The sequence below is a fragment of the Periophthalmus magnuspinnatus genome, chromosome 6 (genome assembly GCF_009829125.3).
Source record: "Periophthalmus magnuspinnatus isolate fPerMag1 chromosome 6, fPerMag1.2.pri, whole genome shotgun sequence".
In the NCBI taxonomy this organism is placed as follows: domain Eukaryota; kingdom Metazoa; phylum Chordata; class Actinopteri; order Gobiiformes; family Gobiidae; genus Periophthalmus; species Periophthalmus magnuspinnatus.
In genome coordinates, this window is record NC_047131.1 from 19,540,477 (window position 1) to 19,567,466 (window position 26,990).

Here is a 26,990-nt window from a genome sequence, read left to right on the forward strand (position 1 = left end):
CAAAATTAATTAGGATATATGACCTTTTTTTGGAGGAATACGGATTCACATTTAAAAAAATATTACTTCATGGAAAAAAATATGGTTCAATACACTACAATTTTTAACATAACAACCAAAGTTTAGGTCTACTGCAGTGGTAGCCTATGACTGATTCCAATGCCATAAACATACTAGTGCTTACAATACACTCTCTAACAAACAACCCAAAGTTTACACCATGAAGATTTAGAACAAGATGCGGTTTGAATATTTTTATGATAAAATGATGTGTCTGCTCAGAAAGAGGAAGCCCTGCCAATAATAATAGTCACAATAAAACTAAAATGACAGTTATAATCTGCGTTTTGAGCCATCCTATTGTCTTTGGTTTATTACAAATCTTAAAAATGTGGTACAAGCGCCCGCCCTATGAGCTGCATGAAATATGGCCGCTCTGTAGCCAAACCCAAGCTCCACACATCACACAGTCTCCAGTCAACGCAGGAACACGCAGTTTCTTTCAATGTTTGTTGAGTAACCACTTGACAGCACTTAAATAGGCCAGATCCCACCCCATCCTTTTCCTCTTCTTCCAGAATATTGCAAATGGAGTTTTGGTAATGGTTTGTTTCGTGAGAACGTTTTGCTAGATTTTTACTTGCCATTGAGAACAATTCAAACCAGTGGTGTAGCCATGATGCTACCATTTCAAATGCAATTTCAGGAACAGATTAATACAAATTTAGATACCATGTAAGTACCATGTTTCATGACTGATATAGATCAAGATATTCTAAACCTATTTGGTAAAGTAAATAAAATCAAATTTTGTCCTATTTATGTGTTTTTGATAGATTTAGATGATCATCTAGTTTTGATATTAGTTGTCATATTGATTATTATATAGGGATTGAAACAAATCATATAGTCAGTAATCCTACTATTTGTGAATTCAATCTCAACATCTGGTAGTTGCATGTTTTGTATATTGGCTTTACTGTGATCCATAGAACCTTTGAATTATTTTGTTAAGGTGACACTACATGACTATCTTCAAACTAAAGGAAAAAAAAACAAAACAGCAAGCAAAACAGTTAGTATTCCTTCTATATGTTATGTTATATTAAAGAAATAACCAAAATTATGGGGGAGACTGACCAATAGGAATAATGGATGGAGAACAGTGTGAGTTTGAGTGTTCATTATAAGTACTGAATCACAATTATAAAAGAGCAAAAAATACATAAATAATATTTTTGGTGATCAAATCACAGTTGTTTTTATTGCCATATCACCTAGCCCAAACCTATTCATATAATTGTGCCCCTGAATATCAACAGCTAAAATTACTCACACATTATACTTTTACTTAACAGTATTTTTAAACCACTACTCTTGTACTTCAGTACACATCTTCAATTCTCATTCAACTTCTGGTGACTCTGCAGTGCTCTGGTTTTTGTATATGGATTGTCAGTAATGAAGCACTTGGTTAACAGCATACCAGCTTTAGCCGATGTTGCCAAAGTTATGGGCAAGCTACCGAGAAGAAGCTCTAATGAGAAAAACATACTGCTGAAAAATGATATCACAAACAAAGAGACGACTAATGACGCTATTTCAGAGAGGGCTGGGTGAGCTAACATGGTCAGACACATCTGTTGTTGATCGGGCAAAATTGGTGTCCATGGTTCATGCATACAAGCACAAAACATCTTCAAGCAGGCAAACATTTACATTGACAGTGCTTTTGTTTGAGAAACTTGGCACTCCACAGACCTCTTTAGAATCCCATTTGTTATACAGTGACTTTTACGCACTTCCTTGCATTGAGAATAGGCTTTATTGCTTTTTGACTGTGGTTTGGTGTTCATTTAAACTACTGGTTCAGCTAGCAACCTCATCTAATTTCTCTTTGTTCTATAAGTTGTCCTTTCTTTTTAATGGAGTTGTTTTTCTCAATGCAGGGCCTATTGCTTTGAAGGAATTGGAGGTTGGTATTGGTCAGTAAGCATAAAGAAGCTCTATGTCAAACATGCATTCTATATAGTGTTGGAATTTACAATGATTTTTGAAGTTGGCAGTTTTAACACAGTTGCCTTTCCACAAGATTTATTGAGGTAGTTTTCATCTCTTGCTCTTGTGGTACCCAAGTGAATGGTTTTGGTCATGATAGTATCTTGTATAGTGATTAAAGGGTCTGTATCAAATTTTTGCCATGTATTTGAGCAAAACTTGTCCCAGTACAGATATATTGTATAAGCAGATTTTGAGGTCAAAATATGTTTGATGCTGTCTGCATCTAATTACAGAGCGTCTTTAAGTCTTAAAGCTGTGAAAAGCACTGGTTAATAATTAGGATGCTTGAAATGCATAAAGGAGGTCTGGAATAACTTTGGACCACTGCAAAATGTTTAAAATGAACTAGTCCTGTTTTTCACATTTTTACGACAGTAAAAATCAGGTACAGTGCCTTTAATGGAGGTAGTTTGGGTACATGGGGGAGGAGTGCATGGATCATGGGTAAATATGTACATGACCTTAAAGCCAAGTCTAGCACTTTGGTTTAGTGTCCATTGTGGATAGGAACAAATAGATATGATTGTATGAGTCAATAATGACAAGACGCGATCTAGGTCAAGTCAGACTGAACTGTTGATGTTAAATATTGCCACGATGACATCTTTGTTCAGTATAATGTGGTTGATGACTTTCTTTAGGGTTTCCACTTGCTCCCACTGCAGTGGGAAGTAATTCTTTCCTTGCTTGTTTTAGCAATGTGGCAATACTTCCATGCAATGAGCCGACACAACATCAGGACCACTAACATGTTTTTGTTTATCACTGGCATTAAACACATGTTGAAATGAGTGAATGTTGCATTATTTCCAGCAGCCAGGTAAAAAGAGCAAAGAGATATGATTTTGTTAGGCGATAAATGATGTTGTGTGGGAGTAAAACTTAGGCACTTCAGTTTCGCTCATTAACCTAAAACATGCACAATAAGTAAAATCATACAACAAAGGTAGTCCTAACCAATTGATTTTCAAAATGTGTAAGGATAAAGCAGGTATTTAAATCTATCTACCCTTTGGCACATAGCTAGTGCATTATTTTTGGCCACTAGCACAGATTTACAACAACACGAGTAGCAGGGTGGCTCATTGCATAGCCAATCAGCTCTCATCCCAAAGCGCCAGGCAGTGATTCCTGGTTTGAGTTTTCTAATTGTAGGAAGACAACATGATTTTTGTCATAAAGTATTGCTTTTACAATACACTTTAAACTTGGATAAACAAGCATAGTTCAGTTAGTTAAAGTTGTCTACACTGGTTATGATAAAAGGTATTAAAATACATAAAGCCATGGCAAGCCTGACATGTATCATGTATATTACATTGCACTGCAAAAGGCTGAAGTGCTGTAGCACTTCTCCACTTGTTAAATTCCTCCAATGCTTCCACCCTTTGCTTTTAGTTCACTGAAGTTACGATTTCCAATTTGCATGTTTTCTTTGTGCGGTGCACCTTGTGTGACTGGCTGTTCCTGATACAGATGATTGATGAAGTCTGCTGGTGCACTGTAAGTGGAGCTACTATGGGCTGAGTTCTAACAGAGCTCACAGAGTCGTGCAGCATCCCACTAGGTTACCGCGGGATACCACAGACACCACAGCTACTGCTCTACTCTGCTGCCAGTCAGGCATTGGAAAAGTCCACCATTTGGACCTTTCTCACAACACCTTTTTGTCAAGCTACCAAATTTTCTTTTTAGCTTTGATCGTTTCTAATGTTAGTTGCTTGTGATTGAAGATTTTATGTTTTCTGACCATGTCTATCTGAGTTATGGATTTCTTGGGTTTGACATATGAAATCATGGAATACACCCCTCGGACCAAATGTTCCAGTGCCTTCTCCCAATCATCATAATCAAGTAGAGGGGAAAAGCTATGTGTCGTTCCTTTCCCCATTTTGATTTTTTTTTTATTCGAATCCCCCAAATTATGAACACTAAACCTTTCCCTCTGCTTGGAGATCCAGCCGGAGTGTTGGTCTGGAGAGAAGAAAAAATGTGGAGTTTTTCAGGAACTGAAGATCAGACGACCACAAGTTTAATGCATTCTCCGAGTACTTTTTTAGGCTGCCGGTTTTGCCTGGTCACATTAGCTTTCACTAATAGTATTGGTATAAGGTCATATAGACGGACATCTAAAAATGAAAATAAGAACAGAATAGATTTGTTTCAAATCCCATGACATGTTTTACGTACAAAGGCCTAACAAAACAATGTCAAAATGTCGGTAATGTATCTACGGAAATCATATACTAGTTGCGTGTGTTCATATTTCAGTCTTCTCTCAAATGTAAAATTTTATGGACATGGTTAAAAATGTAAAACTCAATTCATAAACTGCAAGAAATTTAAAAAATGTTATAGTCTGGGACGCAGAATACACACTTCTTCCAATACTTAAGGGAGATGTGAGTCTGATCACTGGTTAATCTCACTGTTTTCAAATGTGTGTGATGGATGGATCAGGAACATGCATGGTCTGTTTGTATTGGGGGAAAAATAAAGGAAAAAAATATCACAGGGGGCTGAAAAACATAACGGATTTCTGCAGAATCAAAGACTGAAGCATTAAACTCTGTTAATCTTTGCCAGACAAGAGATTTTACCCAAATCGTGCAGTTTTAGTCTAAAATAGATGAAGTATTCACAGCAAAAGCACCAAAATGGGTATAGATAGCCCTTGTATCTATTGATCTAGAGAGAGAGAGAGAGAGAGAGAGAGAGAGAGAGAGAGAGAGAGAGAGAGAGAGAGAGAGAGAGAGAGAGAAAGAGAGAGAGAGAGAAGCTAAGGAGAGTGGTGTCTCAAGTATTGCATATGCCCTTGCTGTCAGTATAAAGGGTTAATTTACTCTAGATGAAACACAATGAAGTTAGATGTTAGTGATGTTTCCTATTAAGATGGGTACAATCAATTAACCATTGCACTTTACAATTTATGTAAACATAAGTAGTATGTTCCTATCACGCTTGTAAAATCATGTGATCTTGCAGCTAAGTTTTACAGTGCACTCCATGTCAGTGACTAGTGCCTAAAAGTGAGACACTTTTCAATAGCTCCACTCAGCATCAAAGGCCTACACTGCACAGCCCTCTGTCATAAAGCCACTCTGGGTCCTCTCTGTTTGACTTTCAAGCCAGTTTGTCACCACTAGCTCCTTTCATCCCCGCCAGCTTTACCTGAGAGCTGCAGGTGAAATATTACAGGAGCAGAGGTCAGTGAACAAGAGCAGACCTGTGCAGATCAAGGCACTGGCTAAATAATGATTAAAGGTGCACTGTGTAACTTTTCTGGTGAGGGGGTGAGCTACTTGCCCTTTTCTATTACTTTGCCTGGGATGTTCCACAGCAAGACACTAAACATCTATATTGTATTTATTTAACTTTAGGTGTTTTTTACCCTTACTCTTACTGTGAGTGGGATCACCTCTCCACAGCGCATGTAATGCCTGGTGACGTTACCTGCTTGTCTCATTGTAGATAGACATGTTTAATGCAATACAGTGGAACATTCTAGGCAAAGCAATAATATCACCATGGAGATAAGCAGATGACAGTACCAGAAAAGTTCCATAGTCCACCTTTAATTTCAGCCACCGCAACCACCACTCCAGTGTCTACTGAAGCAGTTATGTTTGAAGGAATGAATGGAGGTCAGAGAGGCTATTGGCACTGTGTTAGCCAGTTCTGGACAAAAATCCAATTGTGTTTTTGTGCTTGTGATTAGATTTATGTTTGATATTTTCAAATGAACCAGTTCACAGAAAACATTCTTAACAAATCCAAGAGCATTACAATTTGAGTGAAAGTTGGAGAGAACTGCAGAGTTAAACAAATTCCACACGTTCCAAAACATGTTTGTAGAGGTCTAAACTAGAGTTAGCCTTTTTTCATATATACAGGATATTTAGGTGTTTGCAGAAGATGTCCTATTACTTAAATAATTACATATTCAGATAGCGATTAATTGTACAGCAGTGTTAGCCCGTCTCTTTGCATTCTTTACTTTTACAAAAAAAATATAACTTACTTTTGCCCCGTATCCATCTAGGTACGTTAGCACATCTAACTTTGAAAGCGGGTTCTAAAATAAATATATTATGCAAAAGGCAGAAAACACAAACTCATTGACAAACTTTACTGTTGCGCATTACCATTTGAGCATCCTTGCACAAACCTGCCCTTCAGTACATAGGATATTGTAGTTTTCTGGCAGGTAACTTGGGGCCAAACCAGAGTCTAGTGAGATAAAAGGAGGGGAAGTGAGCAGTTGTGGAAAGATCTGTTCAACAGGCACATACTTGACATGAGCTAAAAATCTCCCTGTCAGAACAAGGACACCATTTGATAACACAGCTCCAGCAAATGAGAAGATGAAGCCAATACGGGCATTTTCTCTGGATCTTAGCCTAGGGTTTTCCCATTCTATCGCCAAAATTCATTCTGTTTTGGCAGCCACCTGGCAGAGATAGGACAGTTAAATTCTCCAGTTTCATGCATTAAATATTTGTCAAAACAAACGTCTCAAGTGTATTCATAGAACTGTCATCAACCTGTTTAGTATCTCACATATTAATTATTTTCTCTGCAAATATTTAAATCATTTGATATTGTCAACATAAAATTTTGTTGAGTATTGTCTTACTCACTGTGGGAAGAGTAACCAGTGCATCTACTTAGTACTCAATAAGAGTACAGTTACTTCAAATAAGTTATTACTCAAGTATAAGTAAAAGTATGCAGTCTCAAAATGAATACAAGTAGTACAATTTCTACTCAAGTAAATGATTAAATGTAACTGAGTACTATCTACCAGTGGTCAAAGTCAATATGTAAAACAGTGACCCTGAAGATGTAACAAATACAAAAACAACAACAAAAACATATTGCTTTGCAGACCTCCAACATTGGCTTAGCTTGATGTTGTAAGGACCTAGCAGTATTAAAAATCTTCCTGTCGAATACATATTTTACAATCCTTGTTTTCTTTGTTGTTGAAGGCTTTGAGTAGTATTAATTTACGTACTTTCCCCACACCAATCATCTATGGCAGGCTCTCGTGTTGCAATATGCGCGGCTGGTTTGAGGACAACAGAAAGACACACTGGCATGGCTCCTGTAGTTTCTCGGAATCCGTTGCTGGTCATTTGTGGTGAAATTATATCCCACAGAATCTGAGTACAACATCTCATTCCAACCAAAGGCTAATAATGAATGGACTAAAAAAATCATTTAAAATCACCACATGATTCCATTGTTTTCCTTATTTTGACAGTTGATACTGAGTGCTGTGAAAATTTGGGGAGGTGTCAAAAATGCACTTTCCTAAATGCGTATGTCTTTTGATTTAATCACGATTCATGTATGCCAAGCATCTATCTTTAAAAAGTAACTTAAATTCACTGTGGTTGGTTAAATTCACCTGTCACTCATTCAGAGCATGACCAATAGAGGGGTAGGTGGGGAAAAGTCTGTTTGACTGCGGAGCTCCATAAAACAAAGCAGGACTGAATCATGATAATATCGTGCTACATCCATCCATTAATTTTTAGCAGCAAATCACAGGTTTTCTGTTTAGTGAGATGAGATTTTAACCCTGAATGAGAAGATTTAACACATTAATTTACCATTTGTAAAATTCATACTTCTATTGAAATGAACAAAAATATCCTTGTTCAACTGCATCATGTACAGGTTTTCTTGTTGGAAGAAAGTACTTATTATGCATTTGACTTGCCTTTCATCTTTGTTTACGAAGTAAGATTGAAAAATGACATATGAGCTTTATGTGTTGACTAATACCATTATTTAAAAGTACTAGCTTCATAAAGACATTCATAAAGACAAATTCATTCATCAAAACAGGCTTGTTCAAACGCCTGAAGTAGAAATGACATGGCTCAACCAAATATCATCCATCATCAGGCTACAGCCTAAGGGTTTCCTCTTTGTGGGATATTTTTCTTGTTGATCGTTCACCTTTTGGGCAAATAGTCATCGAAGATAAGTTATCACAGCGGTCATCTAATGATTACCCACAAGAGTTATTTGTTTGTGCTGAAAAGATATGCAGTGGCCTAAGCTACATCATAATGAGCCAATAGCTAGAACTGTCACGATAAAACATTTTGAAACACAATATACTGCTGAAGAAACTACAGATGGTAAACAATAATACTGAAAGTAATTTATGCTAATGTCACAATAAGTAGAATTATCCCCCAAAAACTATTCTAAATGTACAACATGGTTAAAAAAAAACACAAACTGCAATAAATAAATATATATTTATTCAACACTCCACAGCTCAGGAAAAATAACAAAGTTCCCAACTAGTAGTAAGAAAAAGTACTCGCGATAAATACTGACCCCCAAAAATGATTGTTCCATCTAACATATACTGAACGGTAAGTCGAGTACAGTATTAATCGTGACAGGTCCAGCAATAGATCTAAAATACCTATTGAAATAAAGCAAAACAGCAGTGCATGAAACTTGTGTTACTGTGGCTTCTCTCCACTGCCTAAATGCGCATTGTTCAGAGCAAGTTATTTAACAACTACAAATACAATTACTTTACAAAATGTATCTGTCTCAGGTAAGCTTCAGTCAATGACAACCCCCACAAGAAAACATGGTGGTATGTTAAATATTCAAAACATGCACATTTTTTTTTACATGGAATAAAATATGTCTCATACCACAATTCAAATTCAAACTACAAGACCTAGAAGTAAATTTCCACAAAACCAATGACCCAGAGTCTCACAAGCAATAAACTGGCAGTTAAACCCAATTTGAAATCCTTTGACTAAATCAGTCAGTGCAACTATAAATCAACTCAACATGAAACGAGTTCCAAACAAACTATGAAAAATTTGCCCCCAAATATTCAGCTCTTGGTAAAAGGTCTGGTGCTTTTCAACTTAGCGTAGCATAGCATTACCCTAAAGTGCAGATTCACTCAATGGGCAGCCAAATAGCTGATAGCTTGGGGATAAGAGTGTGGAAATGACGCGTGTATTGTGTTATGGTGCAGCGGAGTCGGATAAAAGGCCTATGTTTTAACACATCATCATGTGGGCAGCTCTAATCCTCTGGGCCGCTCTCCATCGCAGTGTACAGACAACAGAGCGGTGTTAGCTAGGCCCAATGTGTCTGTGTACATGCTTTAGTTATCTCTTTGAGACCATGTGCTGTGGTCACTAAAGGTCACTAAAGGTCAGCCTCCCCTTCTCCGGCAACTTGTATTTGACCATAACAAAAGTGTACAAGACATGGTATCCAAAACCATTGATTTATCAGTTTTTTAGAAGAAATGTCCCAGGTGTCGCTATTTTTGACTAATGTGATACTCTACAATGGTAAAAGGGGAAATATATTGTCATTTGTTTAGCTAAAATAAATAAAAAACGTGCTTGAAAATGACCACAATATACCGACCCACAAGTGAGTCAAGAATGGACAATGTTACGCACTCTTTTCACAATTTTATTTATACCAACTATCCCAACCCGGGTGTGTCCCAGTTTTTAATTTTGAAAATCTGGTCACCCTACAGATTCAACTATTGGAATCCAGCAACGGAAGGGTTTAATTAAAATACAGTTGTTCTCTGGTGTAGTGGTGGCACATTGCACATTTCTAATTTGGATCCCCCATCTCTGGTTAACATCAAAACTCACTCACACATATTATTTACAAATGATTCCAGCTTTGTTTTGAGTATAAAGCCTTAAGTCGGGAAGTGAACATGTCGACATATAGACCTATAGATTCAGTACAGCAATGTGTACTCTGTTGGATCTAAATGTGTATAATAAAAATAATAATGCTCACTTCTAATGCACTTTTATAGGCTTGTTGAAGTCTCTCAAAGTGTAACAATGTAGTCATTATACATTCACTCTATACTCTGTGGTGGTATGCTATTGGCTTTGGTGAAGGGTAATGGAAGTGACTAGCGAGCAGTGTTGGGCATCTTACTTCAAAAATGTAATTAGTTATAGTTACAAGTTACTTCTCCTGAAAAGTAACTGAGTTAGTAACTCAATTTTTGGGAGAAGTAACTAGTTACTAGGCAAAGTAACTACTCCGCATTACTTATTATGTTAAAACAATAAAAACACAACAGATGTGAACCTTTAACATTTATTTCACTTTAACAGATTGCAATTATATTGCATTTGTTTCCAAGTAAATTATAGAATGTATCAAAAATAAATATATATATATAAAACACTTCATTTGAAGTGCAAATAAGTACAGACGACTGTACTTCAAGTATTTTCTTCATTAAAATAAACAATAACAATAAAGTGCTTTCAGTATAATACTGAAAAGATTCATTACCATGCTTCTCTGGCCGCACACTGTGATTCTCTGTCCAGTATTCATACTTATACAATATTAATCACCTCTGATCTGAGCCTGTTCCTCTTTGGAGAGAACACAGTCACGTTTCTGATCAAAACACAACTCGGACCCAATTAGCTGTCAATGTACATGTAGACTGGACATCATTTCCCATCATGCATTACGCGTTTGTAGTCCATGCAGGCGGCCGCAGTCAGTGGAGAGCTGCTGCGCTCGCTCAAAAACTTCCCGTTACTGGTGCACAGGTTACGTCAGAGCAAGTCTGTGGCATCTTGGACACAAAACTAACCGGCATGCACCGTGCACCGATCGACGGTGTCGTATCTGCGCCCGTCTCATCTCAAATGAGCCTTTTTTCTCGGCCCAGCCTCCTCTTTCACCACAGAAACACAACAGCGTTGCAGCTCCTTGGCTGACAGTCTCTGATGAAGAGCAGAGTGAACTCAATTAAAAGTAACGCGCCACATTTTATTGTCAGTAACGGCGTTAGGACGCTGAGAAAAGTAATTAGTTAGGTTACTCCGTTACTGAAAAAGTAACGCAGTTAGTAACGCCGTTATATTTTAACTCCGTTATTCCCAACACTGCTAGCGAGGTTGGCAATCTCCACCATTGGCCCATTCAACCACCAACAACACTCACCACATTCATACTAAGTAAGATGGGTGAAATGTACTGCCTAAGGAATTGATCCTTTGACCTTCAGATTGGTGGACAACTGCTCTAATCACTGAGCCACTGTCATCTGCTCGACTTATGTAGAATGCATTTTTGAAACTTGGATCCTTCTTATCAAAATAGAGAACCAAAGGAACAAGCATTTTAGTACACACAACACCTAACATGAATTGCATGTCTGCTTTCCAAGAAGATTAGGTACGTTTGGGATTGGAGTTGGCAATGCTGTTATCTTATTATCAGTACACATAAGGATCCAGACTCCACTCGTGACTGCATCTATGACCTCAACATGGCTTATAGCTCTTGTCTATTCATTGCTCGCCATGCATCTCATACTGAGGGGGTGTGTCTGTGTTTGTGTGCTGACGTGGTATGGGGTCATCCCGGGCTCTTGTGGCTCTTGGGCCCTGGTTCGTGCTCAGTTATCAGTGGGATCTGTGTCTGTCTGGTCTGCTGTGCGGTGGGCGCAGTAGGAAACAGGAAACAGGAGGATCAACCGTAATCTCCCTGCGCGCTTTGTCTGACACTATCCCAGGCCCATCTCAGTATCCTCTGCCCAGGCTGGAGCACTGCAGGACAGTCCCCTGGCCAACAATCACAGCCTCCAACCACCATCAAGGTGTGTTCAAGGTCTGGTTTAAGAGGATCTTTAGTTGAGGTTGGATCAGCTGATAATGAAATGGTATTTATACTAAAACAACACATTTTAGATCAGGCGTATTATGACACATTGATTATAGCAGCAGATAGAAGCCATGATATCTCCAGTGCTGTGATGGGGGATTAGTGATTGGGATCTATAGTTGAAAATGTTCCTGTAAAAGATGAAAGTGTCCTAGCATGAACTTAGCATTACCATGATATTCTAATAGTGCAATATTACAACTTAATATGCATGTTTCTTAAAATGTCTGAGTTTGTTCTCATATGCTGGGAAGGAGGACTAAAGCTTGTTTTAGCAAGTCTTGGTATTCTGTTGATCTGTACCTCGAGGACATCAGTCATGTTCAAGTTTGAGATATTTTCTTTACCTTAGAGGCAGTGTCTGGTTTGCAGTTGCAATACAGGCAACAGCAAATTCCTTAGTAATAGTTTTAAAGACTAACACACAGGGCTTTGCAATTAATCAAATTATAGGCAGTATGTAACTTTTCTGGTAGAGGGGCAACCACCTGCTAGTTTGAATGAAAACGTTATTGATTTGCATGGAATTGCTCGCATTATGGCATAAATCTGATCTTTTTGTTAAGTGTTCCAAAGTATGCTTTTTTATATACTTTACTGATTCCTCATGAGACAAATTCATTCTCTACATTTGACTCATCCTTCAATACTGTTGGAGCAACCTGTTAGGACCGGTGGGCTACTGTCATATAGCACTCAGGGACCATCTCCAGATCTTGACCTCGGCTTGGTCAGGACTACTTTAGCTGGAAGATTTTTATTGTCCATGTTTTGGCTTGATAGGGCAAACCCGAGTGCCTGGAGAAAATCCCCGCGGTCATGGGAACAACATGCAAACTCCACATAGATCAAAGCCAGAACTTTCTTGCTGTGAAGCATGAGTGTTAGCCACTTAGCCATTGTAACTTTTTAAGAAAACTTTCTATCTTCATGGAGACATGCAGGACGGCACCAAGCACTGTATAATCTTGTGTAATTGAATCAATTATTATAGATATGTTTAATGTCCTCCTAATGAGGAGAATGATGATGTACATCACCCATGCGTTAAATGTTTTTGTCTATAATTAAGTATAGACAAATACAGTCACATTATATATATAATTTTCAGGAACTTCTTTTGTATGTAGAAATAGTTTGTCACAAGCATTCACAAATGTCTACTCACTGCCATTTGTATGACTCATACTGATAGTGCCAAATGTCCCTGCTCTCCGTGTCTCGCTCACAGAGAATGTTGAGCCCATTTCTGGTAAAACAATATTATTTTATTGTACAGGAACATGGCTGTGCTAATTCCTCGAGCTGCAAACCTCACGGACCACAGCTTTGTCTGTAATTTTCTGGGAGCATATGTTCATAGCAACGGTACATAAAGCGGAACGGAAAACAGTAGTACAGAGTGCATTAGTCAGTTCAGTGATTGGTATACAAAGACAGGGGTTTTCCTCCAGCTTTCCCCTTTGCGCATAGAGCCGCTGCCCCCGTCTGCCACTGCTTTGGCTACAATTACTTTTCATTCTTTTGGTGTATACATAGTGTTTAAAATTATTATATAGGACACAACATGGTATATTTCCATATATTTCAAAACTAGTCATGTGTTTATATTCCAGCTGGGGAATTACTTGGCTTCAGCGTTACCCTTCTATATGCATAGTGATATTGTGGCAAAGCTAAATTATAGAAGAAGAGTGTCCATATTGTTTCATAAAATATTTTTTTCTTAAACCACATGAACCAAGTTACAGTTCAGCATTTTCATAATGTAAATAATGTTTAGGAAATGTCTGGTCTCGTTTTCAAGGTCATGGACTTTTAGGCTTCTGATGAATTGTAAACAGTGTGCCCTCTGAATTGATAATTAATCATAATGTCTTTGCCGTTTGGTCTAAATCCATATAAATAAATAAAATCTAAATAAAATATAATTGGAGATCTTTATGCCAAGGTTCCATTTTTCTGTGGCTAGTATAATGCACCTTTTTCTTGTCAAACTAATAGCATCCCACTTTCTAGAATACAAAATAAGCACCTTTCATTTAAAGGTTCACAACGTAACCTTTCTAGTGGAGAGTGTGCTACCTACTTGTTACCATGGATATATAGATGCTTTGCCATGAATGTTCCAAAGTATTAAACTTTGGCATGTATTTATCTATCTGGCATTTATTTTTTATAAATGCCCCCAAAATACCGTGAAATTTCAAAGTACTGTGACTGGGATTGATTCTCCCGCAGATTTCACGGTCAGGTGCAACACCTGCTTATCTCCATCTAATAAGTTTAATGCCATTCTGAAGAATATTTAGGCAAAGCAGTAATATCTCCATGGTGACAAGCAGGTGGCGGACTCTCAACTAGAAAAGTTTGCAGTGATAATTGATTGTAGTCAGTATTGTATAGGCAGGTTGCATATATGTTTTATAGGTTTAAAGACTGCTGTGTAAATTTTACATGTTGGGATTTATCTTAATATGTATATTTTGTAATTACAGTTATTGTCATGGGAACTTCAGCTCTACCTCAAGTTCTGGAGACATTTCCAGTGGCAAGGAGTGCACATTTAATGATATTGAAGTTCAAATATATTTTATAGTTACTTCACACACCCAAATACTCCCAAATACTCCTTAACCTCTTAAACGTCAGTCCATATTACTACAGTTTGTGCAGCTTGGTCATTTGTTGCTGTTTCAGTGACCCACTAGACAGGAAATCATTCTTGGACAAGGGCACAGCAAATAGCACTTTATTTTTGACTGTTCCCACTGACTGTTGGGTCTCCTTCGCTAGTTTCCTTCACGTCCTCACCACTATGTCCAGAGGCCGTGGGTGCCGCAGAGGTCAGTCCTACATCAGCTAACCTTTTTTATACAGTGCAGCCGAGTCGTATGGTGCTGTGGGCATAAATCTTCCCTGCTGTGTCATGTGAATTTGTCTGGTGGTGCAGTTGCCTCAGGATCTAAACACAGATTGTAATTTTAGTGGCCAGCCGCGACATCTTGAGTTTTCTTTTTGTGTCTCCGATGGTAAAAGATATGATGGACGTTACACAGAAGGCAAGTGGCCAAAGCAATGCGGTCAAAACAAGTGAAGGCCAAGTCAGCGGGCTTCAAACCTGTTTTTTGGATTGAGAAACATTAGCTAAACGTTTCTATTGTAAATCAACTGTACCTGCAGTTAGAATAGCAACACTACTGAGGATAGTGGAGCAGACACTTGCCTCTAAAGTCCATTAGACATCTGGTTTAATATTTCCCCATTCTTCTTTCCTGGATGTTTCCAAGTTCATTGAGGTTTTTCTGGTCACTCCAATTTTCCACTGGCAGCTCGCAAGGCAATCCCAGGGTGGTTCCTCCTGGAGGGCTGTCAGGACTCTGGGGCCAGCCTCTTAAGGGCTCACTGCTGCAGAGATGGGTGCGTTTTCTGCTCCACATTTCATCAATCACATAGTGCACGCTTGGGTCTGCTCCTCCTGTGGTCATGACCATACCAGTATGTTACACAGGCCAACACAAAAGAACATTCAAGTTGTGGAGGGGCCATGCTTTTTAAAGTTATTTTCTAGTTACAATGGATGATTTAAACGTGATGCTGAATGCTAATGAGGCGTTATATTATAATGGGAATAGTATCTCTTGTCTACTCTTGTTTGTTTGACTTGAGTTGTTGTAATTATTGTTAGAGGTAGATTATATGTTCGTAGACAACTGAAGGTGTAACATTTTTAGGGAGGGAATGTGCAGTTAGATTATGTTTGTGCTTGAGTCACACAGGAGGTATCTGAACCACCTCACCACTTCTCCATTATCATCCTCATCACGAGCAGCTCAGTGGGCCCAGACCGCTCTAGCACAAGAGTGGTGCAGGGACCCACCCTTTCTCCTGTTTTTACCATTACAGTGTTTGTGAGCATGTGCAAATGTGTTTTGACCAGCGGACTCATGTGGATGCGTGTCAGGGTGGAGGGAAGTGTGAGTGCGTATTTTTATGAAGCAGTGGTCGCTGCAAGGCTGTAGATGCATGGTAATGCTTGTGTGTGTGAGGGGGTGGGGGGCAGTAGTATGTTACCACACGTTGGTGGGGCAGACCAGAGAAACAAGTGGTTGTGATTCAGGCAAGCTATGGTGCAGCTCTGCAGGCGCAGCACTGCCAGCATCGGAAATGAACAGTGGCTTTGGGTGAAAACAAGTCCGAGTTCAAAAACAGCCCAGAGATTGGAGCGAGGTGCAAGAGGAGCTTCTGCAGGACCAGAGGAAATGAAAGTGACATGGAGCAGATGGAGCAGTTTTTAGCTTACAGTGAGCTAATGCTCACTTTGTCCACAGTAGGGAAGATAAACACGTTTTATTATCTTGCTCCATGCAGAGTGTGGCCATGACCAGGCCTGACTCCAGCTCACACCAGCAGCCCCGCTCTATCTGACCACACTGGCCATAAAGGCTGCAAAATAAGCAGCAATTTGACTTAAGTTACTTTTAAAATGGTTATGGGTTTATTTGGTCAAGATTTATACAAACCATTCAGTATTATTCTGCTTCATGTCTGTTTCGTACAGAGAAACAATAGTACAGAATAGATTCAGAAAATGTTTTTGTTAAAACATACTTTGGGCTTAAGTCAGGCTCCTCTTTATATATGGTGTGAGTGCATGATTTAAAATCTATACACAAGATGCTTCAAAATGAATTAACATTTTGTGTGTAGATAACAGTAAAACATAGTTTCACACTTAAATCCTGTGTGGTCAGTCATAAAATGTATGGAAATGTTTCAGAGTACAGATTGTTGCCAAACTGATTAAAATATTCCTTCTTCTAGAAGTTATAAATCACAAAGAACTTTATAACCCTCAGAAGTTCAGTAAAAATGTATTTTACCTCGAGATTTTTTTTTAAAAGTGCATGTGAGTACATTACACAACATACATCATAAGACTTGCAAAACATTCCTTTCCAGCGTCTGAAGGCCCCTGAAACACTTTGTGGTTAGCTTGGTTGTGCTGGCCCCTCACATTACTGCCAGTCGAGGGGAGATGGGAGCAGCAGTAGCCTGCAGCGGGTTTTAGGGAGGGCAGAGGCCTTTTAAGGCACAGCCCATTGTATCCATTAGGAAAGGAAGAGTCACACAGGTATTGAGCAACATCATTAAATAATACTCTGTGGGTATTATTGCTAACCATTAAACACTGGTTCCATTATGGAAAGTCTGAAATTATGAATTTTTCTTTTCCTTATTTTCTATGATTAGGGGGTAGTGAAGAGCAAAGTCAAAACAGTGTATAGATCATCCTGATGTTGCACATTTGGCGTGCCTTTGTTGTGTATGTGAGGTTTATTAAGGGACAGACCTGCCGACCCCGTTGCTCTCACTGTGGGCAGCTACACAAGGTGCTCCTGTGGAGGAATTCAGCACTTTGGACAGCACCTTTAGGCCAGTGCTCCTTCTGCTCACACTCCCACATTCTCACAGGCCAGTCATGTGACCACATCTTTCCAAAGGTGCTGGCAAAGACAAGGACACGCATACTTTTTCATTGCTGGAATCAGTTCCAGAAAAAATGACCACTATGCTAGATCCACCATGTGTGCTTCAAAACACAAGCATGAGATGCAAAGGAAAACAGAAATCATTACTATCATTACTAGTATTCAAGAAAATTATCTAGATTATTGCATGCCATTTTGTGTTATATTAATATGGATTATATTTTCATGCAATAACTTATTAGTTATTGTTGTTGTTGCCACAAATTTTAAGTGGGAGGTGGGTATAGGCTACTATATTTATAACATAATTATTTGATCTGCTATCAGCCTGTGTTACTTTGATTAACAAGGTCTTTTTTCTAAATTGCTTCTCTATACTAATGCTATGCTGATGCTAAATGCTCACTGCATATATATCAACCCTTCTTCACGTGCCTTGTTCTTTGTGCAGGCAGTCGGGAAGCGGCCTTCACCTATGCCATCACTGCAGCGGGAGTGGCCCATGCCATCACAGCAGCCTGCAGCCAGGGCAAACTCAACCAGTGTGGCTGCGACCGGGAGAAACAGGGCTACTATAACCAGGAGGAGGGCTGGAAGTGGGGGGGCTGCTCAGCTGACATTAAGTATGGCATTGAGTTCTCCCGGCGCTTTGTGGACGCCAGAGAGATTAAGAAGACGCCACGCCGCCTCATGAACTTACACAACAATGAAGCTGGCAGAAAGGTGAACATGCTATACAACTAACTTTTCCAGCCAAATATAAAATATTGTTATTTGTGGCCAAAACTCCTTGTTAATGCCAAATCAAGTAGTTAAGCAAGGATGGCAATGGTTAGTACTTAGAGGGGAGACCGCAGGTGCAAATCTTCATTCACCCATGTCTACTTGTATGTATGTGGTGTGTGAGCGAATGATTGGTCAGAGGGGTAGATGGCGCAGATTGCTTTCTTCTTTCAGGACCCCAGGGCAGTTGTGGCCACAGCAGTACCTTACCACCACAGATTATGGAATGAATGAAACATTGTATGGCAACTTTGGAATGTCTGGAACATCTGCAAAAGCACAATGGGTACCATACCTCACAGCGAGAAGCTCCCGGGTTTAGGCTGGGTTTGCTTCAGATGATACAACCCAAAACATGCACAATAAAATCCTCCAGCTAAGTACTTCTGTCCAAATACAGCTCAAGGTGGGTCCCCAGATGTTTCTCCTTACAGGTTGCCCCACGGTGACAGGAAATCCACAGAAAATGTACTTCTCTGGACTAACTTTCTTAACTTTTTAAGATGTTACAAGACTGTTAAACTGGATAATCTATATTTCAAGTGGATTGAGAAATGAGACAAAACATTTAGTTTGGCCATAATTATGCTAATCAAATTGTCAGTGAGAACAGGGCAGACTTTGATGGAAAATGACCTGGCCTCTTACCACAATAATGAGGAGAAAAATCAGGAAGAGGAAATTATTGCTGTAGTGGCGCTGCCAGTGGGCTGTGTCTATGGAGCGTGTGAAAGCTGGCGGACAATGCCAGTGTTAACACAGCAGACTGACGGGACATTGGTGAGTGCCAGCTCTGGGACTGGCATCTCTATTTTTGACTGATACCAACAAAATACTTCCTTATACTGCACTCTCAAAATACAGTAACTACAAGATTCTGGAAGAACCAAGCATCTTTGAAATGTACTAAAAGATACTAAAAGACTGAACTTGAAAAGTCGAGATTGACAGTAATTGTTATGAGCCAAACGTGTGAGGGTTATTGGAAGGCATGTTGTAAACACTAACTATTATGGGTCTTGGATATATCCTAGACTAGGTCTGGGCAATATGACAAAAAAAAATGGATTTAAGTTTGTTTCATTAAAATAAATAAAATTGGTTTTCAATATTACTTTCCTTAACATAAATCAGACTGACCTTTAATCAGTGTCACAGTGTCATATTTCTTCCTCCATAGTCAGACTTTGCTCCAAACCACATTTTTCTGACAGAGGATTGGTTATTAACCTTTTGATCAAAATGACAATCATACCATTGGACAATAGTCAATTAGTGAACAAAGATACTGCATAGAGAAATGCACAACTTCCTTGCTGAGCGGCAGTGGCACTTGTATAGTACTAATTAAATAAAGGTCTTGCATGTTGGTTAGATGATCATATTGTACTAATTAACAGCAGATGAGAGGTTTTGACGGACACCATTTTACTAAATGTTTCCATACATCTATCAGACTGCTGATGCCAGACAGTGTGGTTTGTGCTACATATACTTTTGGAAATCCTCAACTCTAAAACAACATGACCCAGGTCTTTATAAAGATCTGGAAGCTCATGTTTTTTCAATCAAACCTATTTGAATCCACAGAACGCATAGACAAAACAGACAGTAATATTGGATAACTTTGATTGTTCCTGTGTACATTTAACATGTCTGATGGAAAGGATGATATGTGTCTCTGACCAGGCACAATGCCAGGAAAAACTGCACTGGAAACTGCCAACTGAGCTTGCAACTTACACTCTGATGATCCCCGAGCCCGGCCAAGTTTGGGCTCCTAATTGGGTTTAGAGTCAAGTCCAGACTCACACTGTGTGTGTTAATGTCTGGCATTTGGGTCGCAAAATCTATACTAGTTTATCAACAGCTATTCAGAAATGTATTTTAACAAATTTTAGAATATGGTTATGTAGTTACAAGTTTTTGTATGTACATGTTGCAGTTTTCTTTTTTTTCCTGTATAACAACAGTAGTTTATAAAAAATAAAGTGTTGTACATGTTGCAGGATGTTAACATAGCATCAACGTTAAGAATATCCCACTATCAGAAAAGTAATAGGTGAAGTGATACTTACACAATGATATTTTCTCACACTTTGTTAATTAGCTGTAATTTTCTTTTCCTCTTTTTGTCAACAGGTGTTAGAGGAGAGGATGAAGTTGGAATGCAAGTGTCATGGTGTTTCCGGTTCCTGCACAACAAAGACTTGTTGGACTACACTTCCCAAGTTTCGAGAAATTGGCTACCTTCTTAAGGAGAAATACAACCATGCAGTACATGTGGAGGTGGTGCGGGCAAGCAGACTACGACAGCCCACTCACCTCAAAGTCAAGCAGACTCAGGGCTACCGCAAGCCCATGGAGACAGACCTCGTTTACATCGAAAGGTCGCCCAACTACTGTGAGGCGGACACAGCGACAGGGAGTGTGGGCACCCAAGGGCGACTGTGTAACCGCACGTCACCGCACACGGACGGCTGCGACCTCATGTGCTGTGGCCGAGGCTACAACACGCACCAGTACACTAAAGTGTGGCAGTGCAACTGTAAGTTTCAATGGTGCTGCTTTGTCAAGTGCAACACGTGCAGTGAGAGGACCGAGGTGTTCACCTGCAAATGATAAATAACAAGGAACTTATTACCAGGACGTGTTCTGCCCAGGACTAGCTGAATGACGAAGACACCCCTGTACGGTGTCTTGGACCTGTAAGAGACATTGGAATAAAAGACTAAAGCTCTTCAAGGCATCGATTTGCACACCACAATCTATGGAATGCTTTTCAGAGTCTATGTTTAATATTGGTTGGTCTTCTGTAAAGTTGGGGCAACAGCTGTGGGAACTGTCCTCTCTGACTTGTGAATGAGGTTATACATCCAAGAACGTTTCTTGAGTAAAGGTACATTGAGACAATAGGAGAAAAACATTAACCCTTAATGTTATTAAAAGAAGCTGTGGACTTTAGGGTCCAGAGCTAAATGTGGACCATGTCTTTTGAATAAATGGTATGTTGGAAGTGTGTAGAAGTGAAGAACTGAAGTAAGTATTGTGCATTGGGGGTGCACCAAACGCTTAGGAGGACTGTATCAAATCCCCTGCTGCCAACTGGAATATGTTTTGTTAGTTTTCCAGTCACACTGGAACTGTCTGTTCTGAACACTGAAATAAATGTTTTATTTATGTTATAGTATCTTAAAACTAAGCACTAACGGGTAGAGATATCTTTTTGTACTAAGTCAAAGAAAAAAACAAACTATAGAAACTATGACTGATAGTGTATGTCTATTAGACTTTCCCTTCATCTCTAAGCTGGACACTTCTTTGCTACTGGTGTCATTACATTTCATTTCAAACTTATGTTCTTTTGCCAGTGAATAGTAAAATATACAGTAAGCCAACATAATAGTGGCAGTAACATGTAGCTATGTTGTTGAGTGCTGCACTGATTTTCTATTCAGATACAATTGAAAACCCAATAAACTCATCTCATCTGACTATGTTTAGCAGTTTAAATGTGATTCTGGTTGTTATTATTATTTTATTTTGGCACCTCTTAGAATGAGAGATGAAAAAGGAAATTCCTCAACGGGCAAGATGGAGACAGTGACCATAATCAAGCTGATTCAGTACTTAATATAGATAAGACTGTGCAGACAGTCTGCCACACCGCACCTTGCTGATTATGTTATGTTATCCAAAATCCCCACAGTGTATTAAATACTATTAATGTGACCGGCCCACATCTGGACACAGTGTGAACAGTGTCACAGACAGTCAGACTGATTTGATCTCAAATGCTGCTTTATTTCTCTGGGTGTGTTCTGTTGTTCTCAGATAACATGTCTGCTCATTCTACATATTCAATGTCTAAGATTTATTGAATCACTTCTCATTTTGGAAAGAGCAGAGAGATCACTGGCAGGCAGCAAATAAAATGTTATGTTTATCCAACACTGGCCCAGTATATAATGCTGCAAAGTGAAATAAGTGAAGTGAAATAAAGTAAATTAAAAAATATATAATAAAATTGAGCAATCAGGCAGTATGCTGCCTTGGACAATATTTTGTACAGAGCACATGCTGGACGTGGCTTGTGAGATACTAAGAAGTGAAATGCTTAGTCCAATGAGGTTCTTCTGGTAATAGCAAACAACGAAGTTAAATCTGTCAACTGGACAAATCTAAATCTATCAGACCTGGACAACTGAGGGTCTACACAGACATCTTCTCAAGAACTACAGGCCTACCATTGTCAAACTGGCAAGAGAGCTGGAAAATATTGCCAAGAAATTAGCCAAGAAATTAGCAGAGAATAAGGAAATAGATTTAAAGGCAGTGGCCACCAGCATTCTGACCAGAACCGAAGACGCGGCTTGGATGAGCAGCGAAACGTCTTCACTCCTACAAGATTTGTCCAGTTGACAGATTTAACTTCGTTGTTTGCTATGGATCAGACCTGGACGACTGAGGGTCTACACAGACTTCTTCTGGTGATGTGTGTGTGTGTGGGGGGGTGTGTATGTATGTGTGTTGGAGGGGAGGAGTGTCTTCTGCTTCAAGTTATTTTTCATCTTTGATCAAAATGTGGTTGCTGTGTTTTAGTTCCACTCTTTTTGACACATTTAGAGTGGTCCCTTCATGTACAGTCTTATCTGATTGAGGCAACAATGTTGTGGGAAAAGTGTTGGTAGCAGTAGTTTTATGCTTAAAGTAAACACTTTGTACTTTCAGACAAAAAATGTTTATGTGTGAGTAACGCCTCTGACCAAACTACACTTAATTAAAAACTCTGTAGCTTCCTTGTTACTGGCAGGTGGGACATGAGATGGGAAGAGCCCTTATGCAAATGAGGCATACAGGGTGAATGACTGAAGAGGAAGTGTCTCAGTGCACCTCTTGTCCTGGACACACAAACAGGAGTGCACATCTTTTGTCAAGCTGCTTTTAAGATGGGCACCATGGCTCCATTTAACAACATGTGCATGTGTATCCGGAAAGTGAGAGGAGAAAGAGTGCTTATTAAGTAAAGAGCTAATTGAGAGGACCACAGAGAAAGTGAGTGGAAGGAGCGGGACACACAGACAGAATGTTAAACAGTTGGACTAATTAGCAAAACGTTCAATCTTTTACTCATTGCATGTAATTGCTAATTTAGGTTTATGGTTTTTCCGAAGTCCTCAATGAAATGATGGCCGTAATTTAGTGTGTATGAGAGAAGCATTGTGGGCAGGCAACAGAGCAGAAGTAAGATGTGTTTTGTTAGTCATCTAAAGCTTTGGGGGCCGGAAACAAGCTTCCCAAGCGGTGGACTGGCATTGAGAAACTATTTTGTATGTAAAATATAGGGACAAATACATTGTCTTGCATTGTCATAAGGACATTTTACGTTTTCTTTTCTCTCACAGACCCATCATCAAACCCTAATGCTAAATTATTCTATCAAGGTTTAAGATGACATTGGGTGAATCTTGTTGGCACAGAGATTACAAAACTATGATTTGATATATTGATTGCTCTGCACATTTTGGCACAGCCAACTTAATTTTTTATAACATCTTTAACACCAGTATCATTAATATGAATGAGACAAAGGTCCTGGTCCTATAAAATTCTTTTGTAGCCCGAGGTTGCAGAGACTCAAGTGAAGTTTAAAGGCTATAAACAACAACTGCCAGTTAGCTTTAAGACATAAGTTAATTAACAAATGGACTTTAAAAACATGGGAGAGCAAATCAGGTGTTTATGTCATTGCAAGCATTGAAAAGGTTTCTCCAGCGTGAGACAAAACACAGGTGCAGGCATCTGTTTCATGAAGAAACCTCAATATAACATCTAAAAGTCAAAAGACTGTGTGAACCTTTGATGGGACGCTTTAGTCTCCAACCTTAAACCAAGTCTAATTCATACAGGGTGACTTGGGAAACTTTGACAACAATAACAGAGAACCAGACTGTATATGCAAATTTTCAAATCTGATCTGGGGATCAGAGGGAAGTCAGGGCCTGCTGTAGGAACCCAACGAAGCTCTTCCTATCAGTCACACAGGACGTGGCTTCTTTTTCATTTGCATCAAGCAACGAAAACCCTTACACGAGGGAAGACCAAGAATGTGCGTGTAAGTATTGTTTGGTGATTTCCATCAGACTGAAAAAGATTGGCCTTGTAAAATAGGCCTAAAACCGAGTGATCCCTCTCTGTGACTTCCTTCTTTCCTCAAAAACACTTTTTACAATGTGCTATAAAGAGAAAAGTGTGGTAGTTCAGTGGAGCAATGCCAAAATCACATACAAAAAACAATACTTCACATTAAAATGAACCAAAAAGCTTTAAAAGTATATAATAAAAGGAGTGTAATGCTTACGAGAGATCGGTAAACAAAAAACATATGAGCCAAACAAATGGCACCCAATTTCAAAATCAAAGAGTCAGTCTAAAAGTGATACTTGAGATGATCCAGATCCTCAATCAGAGAACAAATACTCTGTCTCCCAGGCTGTGCCTGCCTATTACAGGCCTGAGAAAGAAATATTGTCCCACGGGTGACAGAGCATTTCAGGACAATCCCGTAAGTCCTGTTTGTTATTTCTGGACTTTAGCTCTTTGCCAAAGGTGTTATATAAAAGCAAGTGGCCTACTACTGACAACATACAAAACTTTATTTTCTCACCATTATTAAAAAAGTGTGCTCAAAAGTCACCCCAGTACAACTGAAAAAATCTCATAAACCAATATTGACAAACACGCATAATTTTGTAAAAGAACATATATTTCACAATATACAATTTCAAAGCCTTTTTTTAACACATCCTGCAGCAATTACCAATCTAAAGCTTTCTTCTCCTGTGCCTAGCTGGATCACTCGGACTGGTGTTTTTGTGTGTTCTTTAACTTTGTTTTGACTTCTTGTCTTCATGAAAGACCGTCATTTGGAGGTTTCTCTTCATCTGTTTGATATTAGTGGTGAGGAACACATGGCCATTCAAAGGCAGAGCCCAGTGTGACATCATCGACCACAGAGCAAAGAGGGGATCATCAGGACCCCAGCCGTAGGACTGCAGTACCTGACTGTGGAGAGGAGAGGGAATGGAGCTGGGATCAGGATCAAACTCTGCACCAACAGTATGTAAGATCAGTGAGCGCTAGATTGACTGTATTGTTTTCTTTAGAGTCTAGCCATGTATAGTTTTGTAGAAAAACCCATTAGAATACGGGGAATGCTTGTCAACATCTAAAAGAAAACAGAAGCTAGTCTAACCTAAATATTCCCCGTAAAGACCCAGAATTTTGTTTGCAGGCATGGCCAGCACGATTGTATGTGGATTTAGATATTGGCAGAAAGACTTCAGCCTTATTTGCACAAGATTAGTTTTACCTATGGATGTCATTAATGTACTTGTTTTTGTGGACTCTGTGCACTGGACAAAACGTTTGAGTGAAAAAGCTTTTTGTCCAGTTAACTGAATAAAGGTTTTTGTCATATTTCAAAGAAAAAATATAAATACATTTATATTGCTTCCATTTTAGGTTTGTTTTTAGCGTTATTTACTTGAGTTGATCTTTGATAAATGTATATGTCGACTATTAAAGTAATTGTAACTTTTAGCGTTATCTGGACTACAAACACTAAAACACATGCCAAAAGATACTTTGTCACAAATACAATGGCATTACCAATACAATGTATGCAAATAATCTCAATGTACAGCAGAAATAATCCTATGACTTGTCAACTAATTAATAAGATAATCATAGATGTCTACTAAAAACAAACAGTAATTGCAGCATGAAAATAAATTGACTCCTTTACAGTTCAGCTTTTGGCTTAGTGCTGACTCTACATCTACATTCAAAAGAGTATCTCTCCTGTATCACTTAAAGATATATCTTACAGATGTGTTAAGTAACCTCTGATTTACAGATAAGCGTAAATGTTCAGACTATGTATACAGTATATATTTAAGCAGACAAGACATTAGCCTGGGGACCACTGAGGTCCAATTTGGTGTGAACACCTGTTTATGTTGGACTGGGGCAAGGAATCCTCCATTATAAAATAGGGCTGAGGTTAATGGCTGTGTGGTGACGCCCTCGGGCCTCACAGTTTGAGTGTAGTCTGAGGGATGATATCTATTTAAAGCCAGACGTAGTGTGGTGTTCTTATGTGCACATCACTCTAGAAACTTGTCTGTTACGTCTCGGCCTCTGCATTCCATTTTACATGAACAATATCACCCAAAGTGGTTCTCAAATACAGGTGGAGCTGGTACTCAGATTTGAGCACAACCTCAGGGGTGGATTTTGCCAGTGACAGATAGAAGCCCTCGTGCACTGAGAGCAGCCATCGCTTGTTTTCTGTAAATAGCAAAAATGTCACAAAAAAAATAAAAAAAAATAGCAAGAGTAAATATATATGATATCATATCATGGTAGAAGGTGGTCACTCTGAAAAAGTGAAGGTAGTAGTGAATGTAGAAAGTGTATGGGCTTGGGTATATGTACAGAATGAGTTGGATCCAGGTCATTTTTTATTTGGGATTCAGTACCAATTTGGATTTCAGTTGTCCTGATAGAGTTCCCATTTTCTTGTTTTCCTTGCTTGTTGTAGCTCTTGTTTGATCTTGTCTTTGTCTTCTTTACTATGTTTTATGCCCTGATCCTTGTTTCCATGGATAAACCCAGATTTAGGCTAGGCTCCTTTTAGATGTGAAAAAAATGTTCATAGAAAGCAAACTAATTATTTTCAAAAGTGGAGTGAAAAGTTTGAAACACTGGTCAGGCACATCCTTATGAGAAGTCTCTCTGTTTGAGCATAGCCCACACGCGCTTTGCTCTGTCTACCCTCCAGTGGTATAGGGCCAGCCGCGACTTCTCCTTGAGGTTATTTTTCTCCTCACGTTTTGTTTGGATAAAGTGAAGTTGGGG

At 39.0% G+C, this 26,990-nt stretch overlaps 1 protein-coding gene across 2 annotated transcripts in view; it reads left to right on the top strand.

Moving 5' to 3' along the window:
• Nucleotides 1-21,581, top strand: part of wnt7bb (wingless-type MMTV integration site family, member 7Bb) — a 29,803-nt gene extending 8,222 nt beyond the window's left edge. For both annotated transcript variants that reach the window (XM_033968483.2, XM_033968482.2), the window contains exons 3-4: nucleotides 17,737-18,008; nucleotides 20,211-21,581. In XM_033968483.2, coding sequence (XP_033824374.1) covers nucleotides 17,737-18,008; nucleotides 20,211-20,690 — 752 coding nt within the window. In that variant the 3' untranslated portion in view covers nucleotides 20,691-21,581. The remainder of the gene's footprint in view (nucleotides 1-17,736; nucleotides 18,009-20,210) is intronic.
• The last annotated feature ends 5,409 nt before the right edge of the window (nucleotides 21,582-26,990 follow it).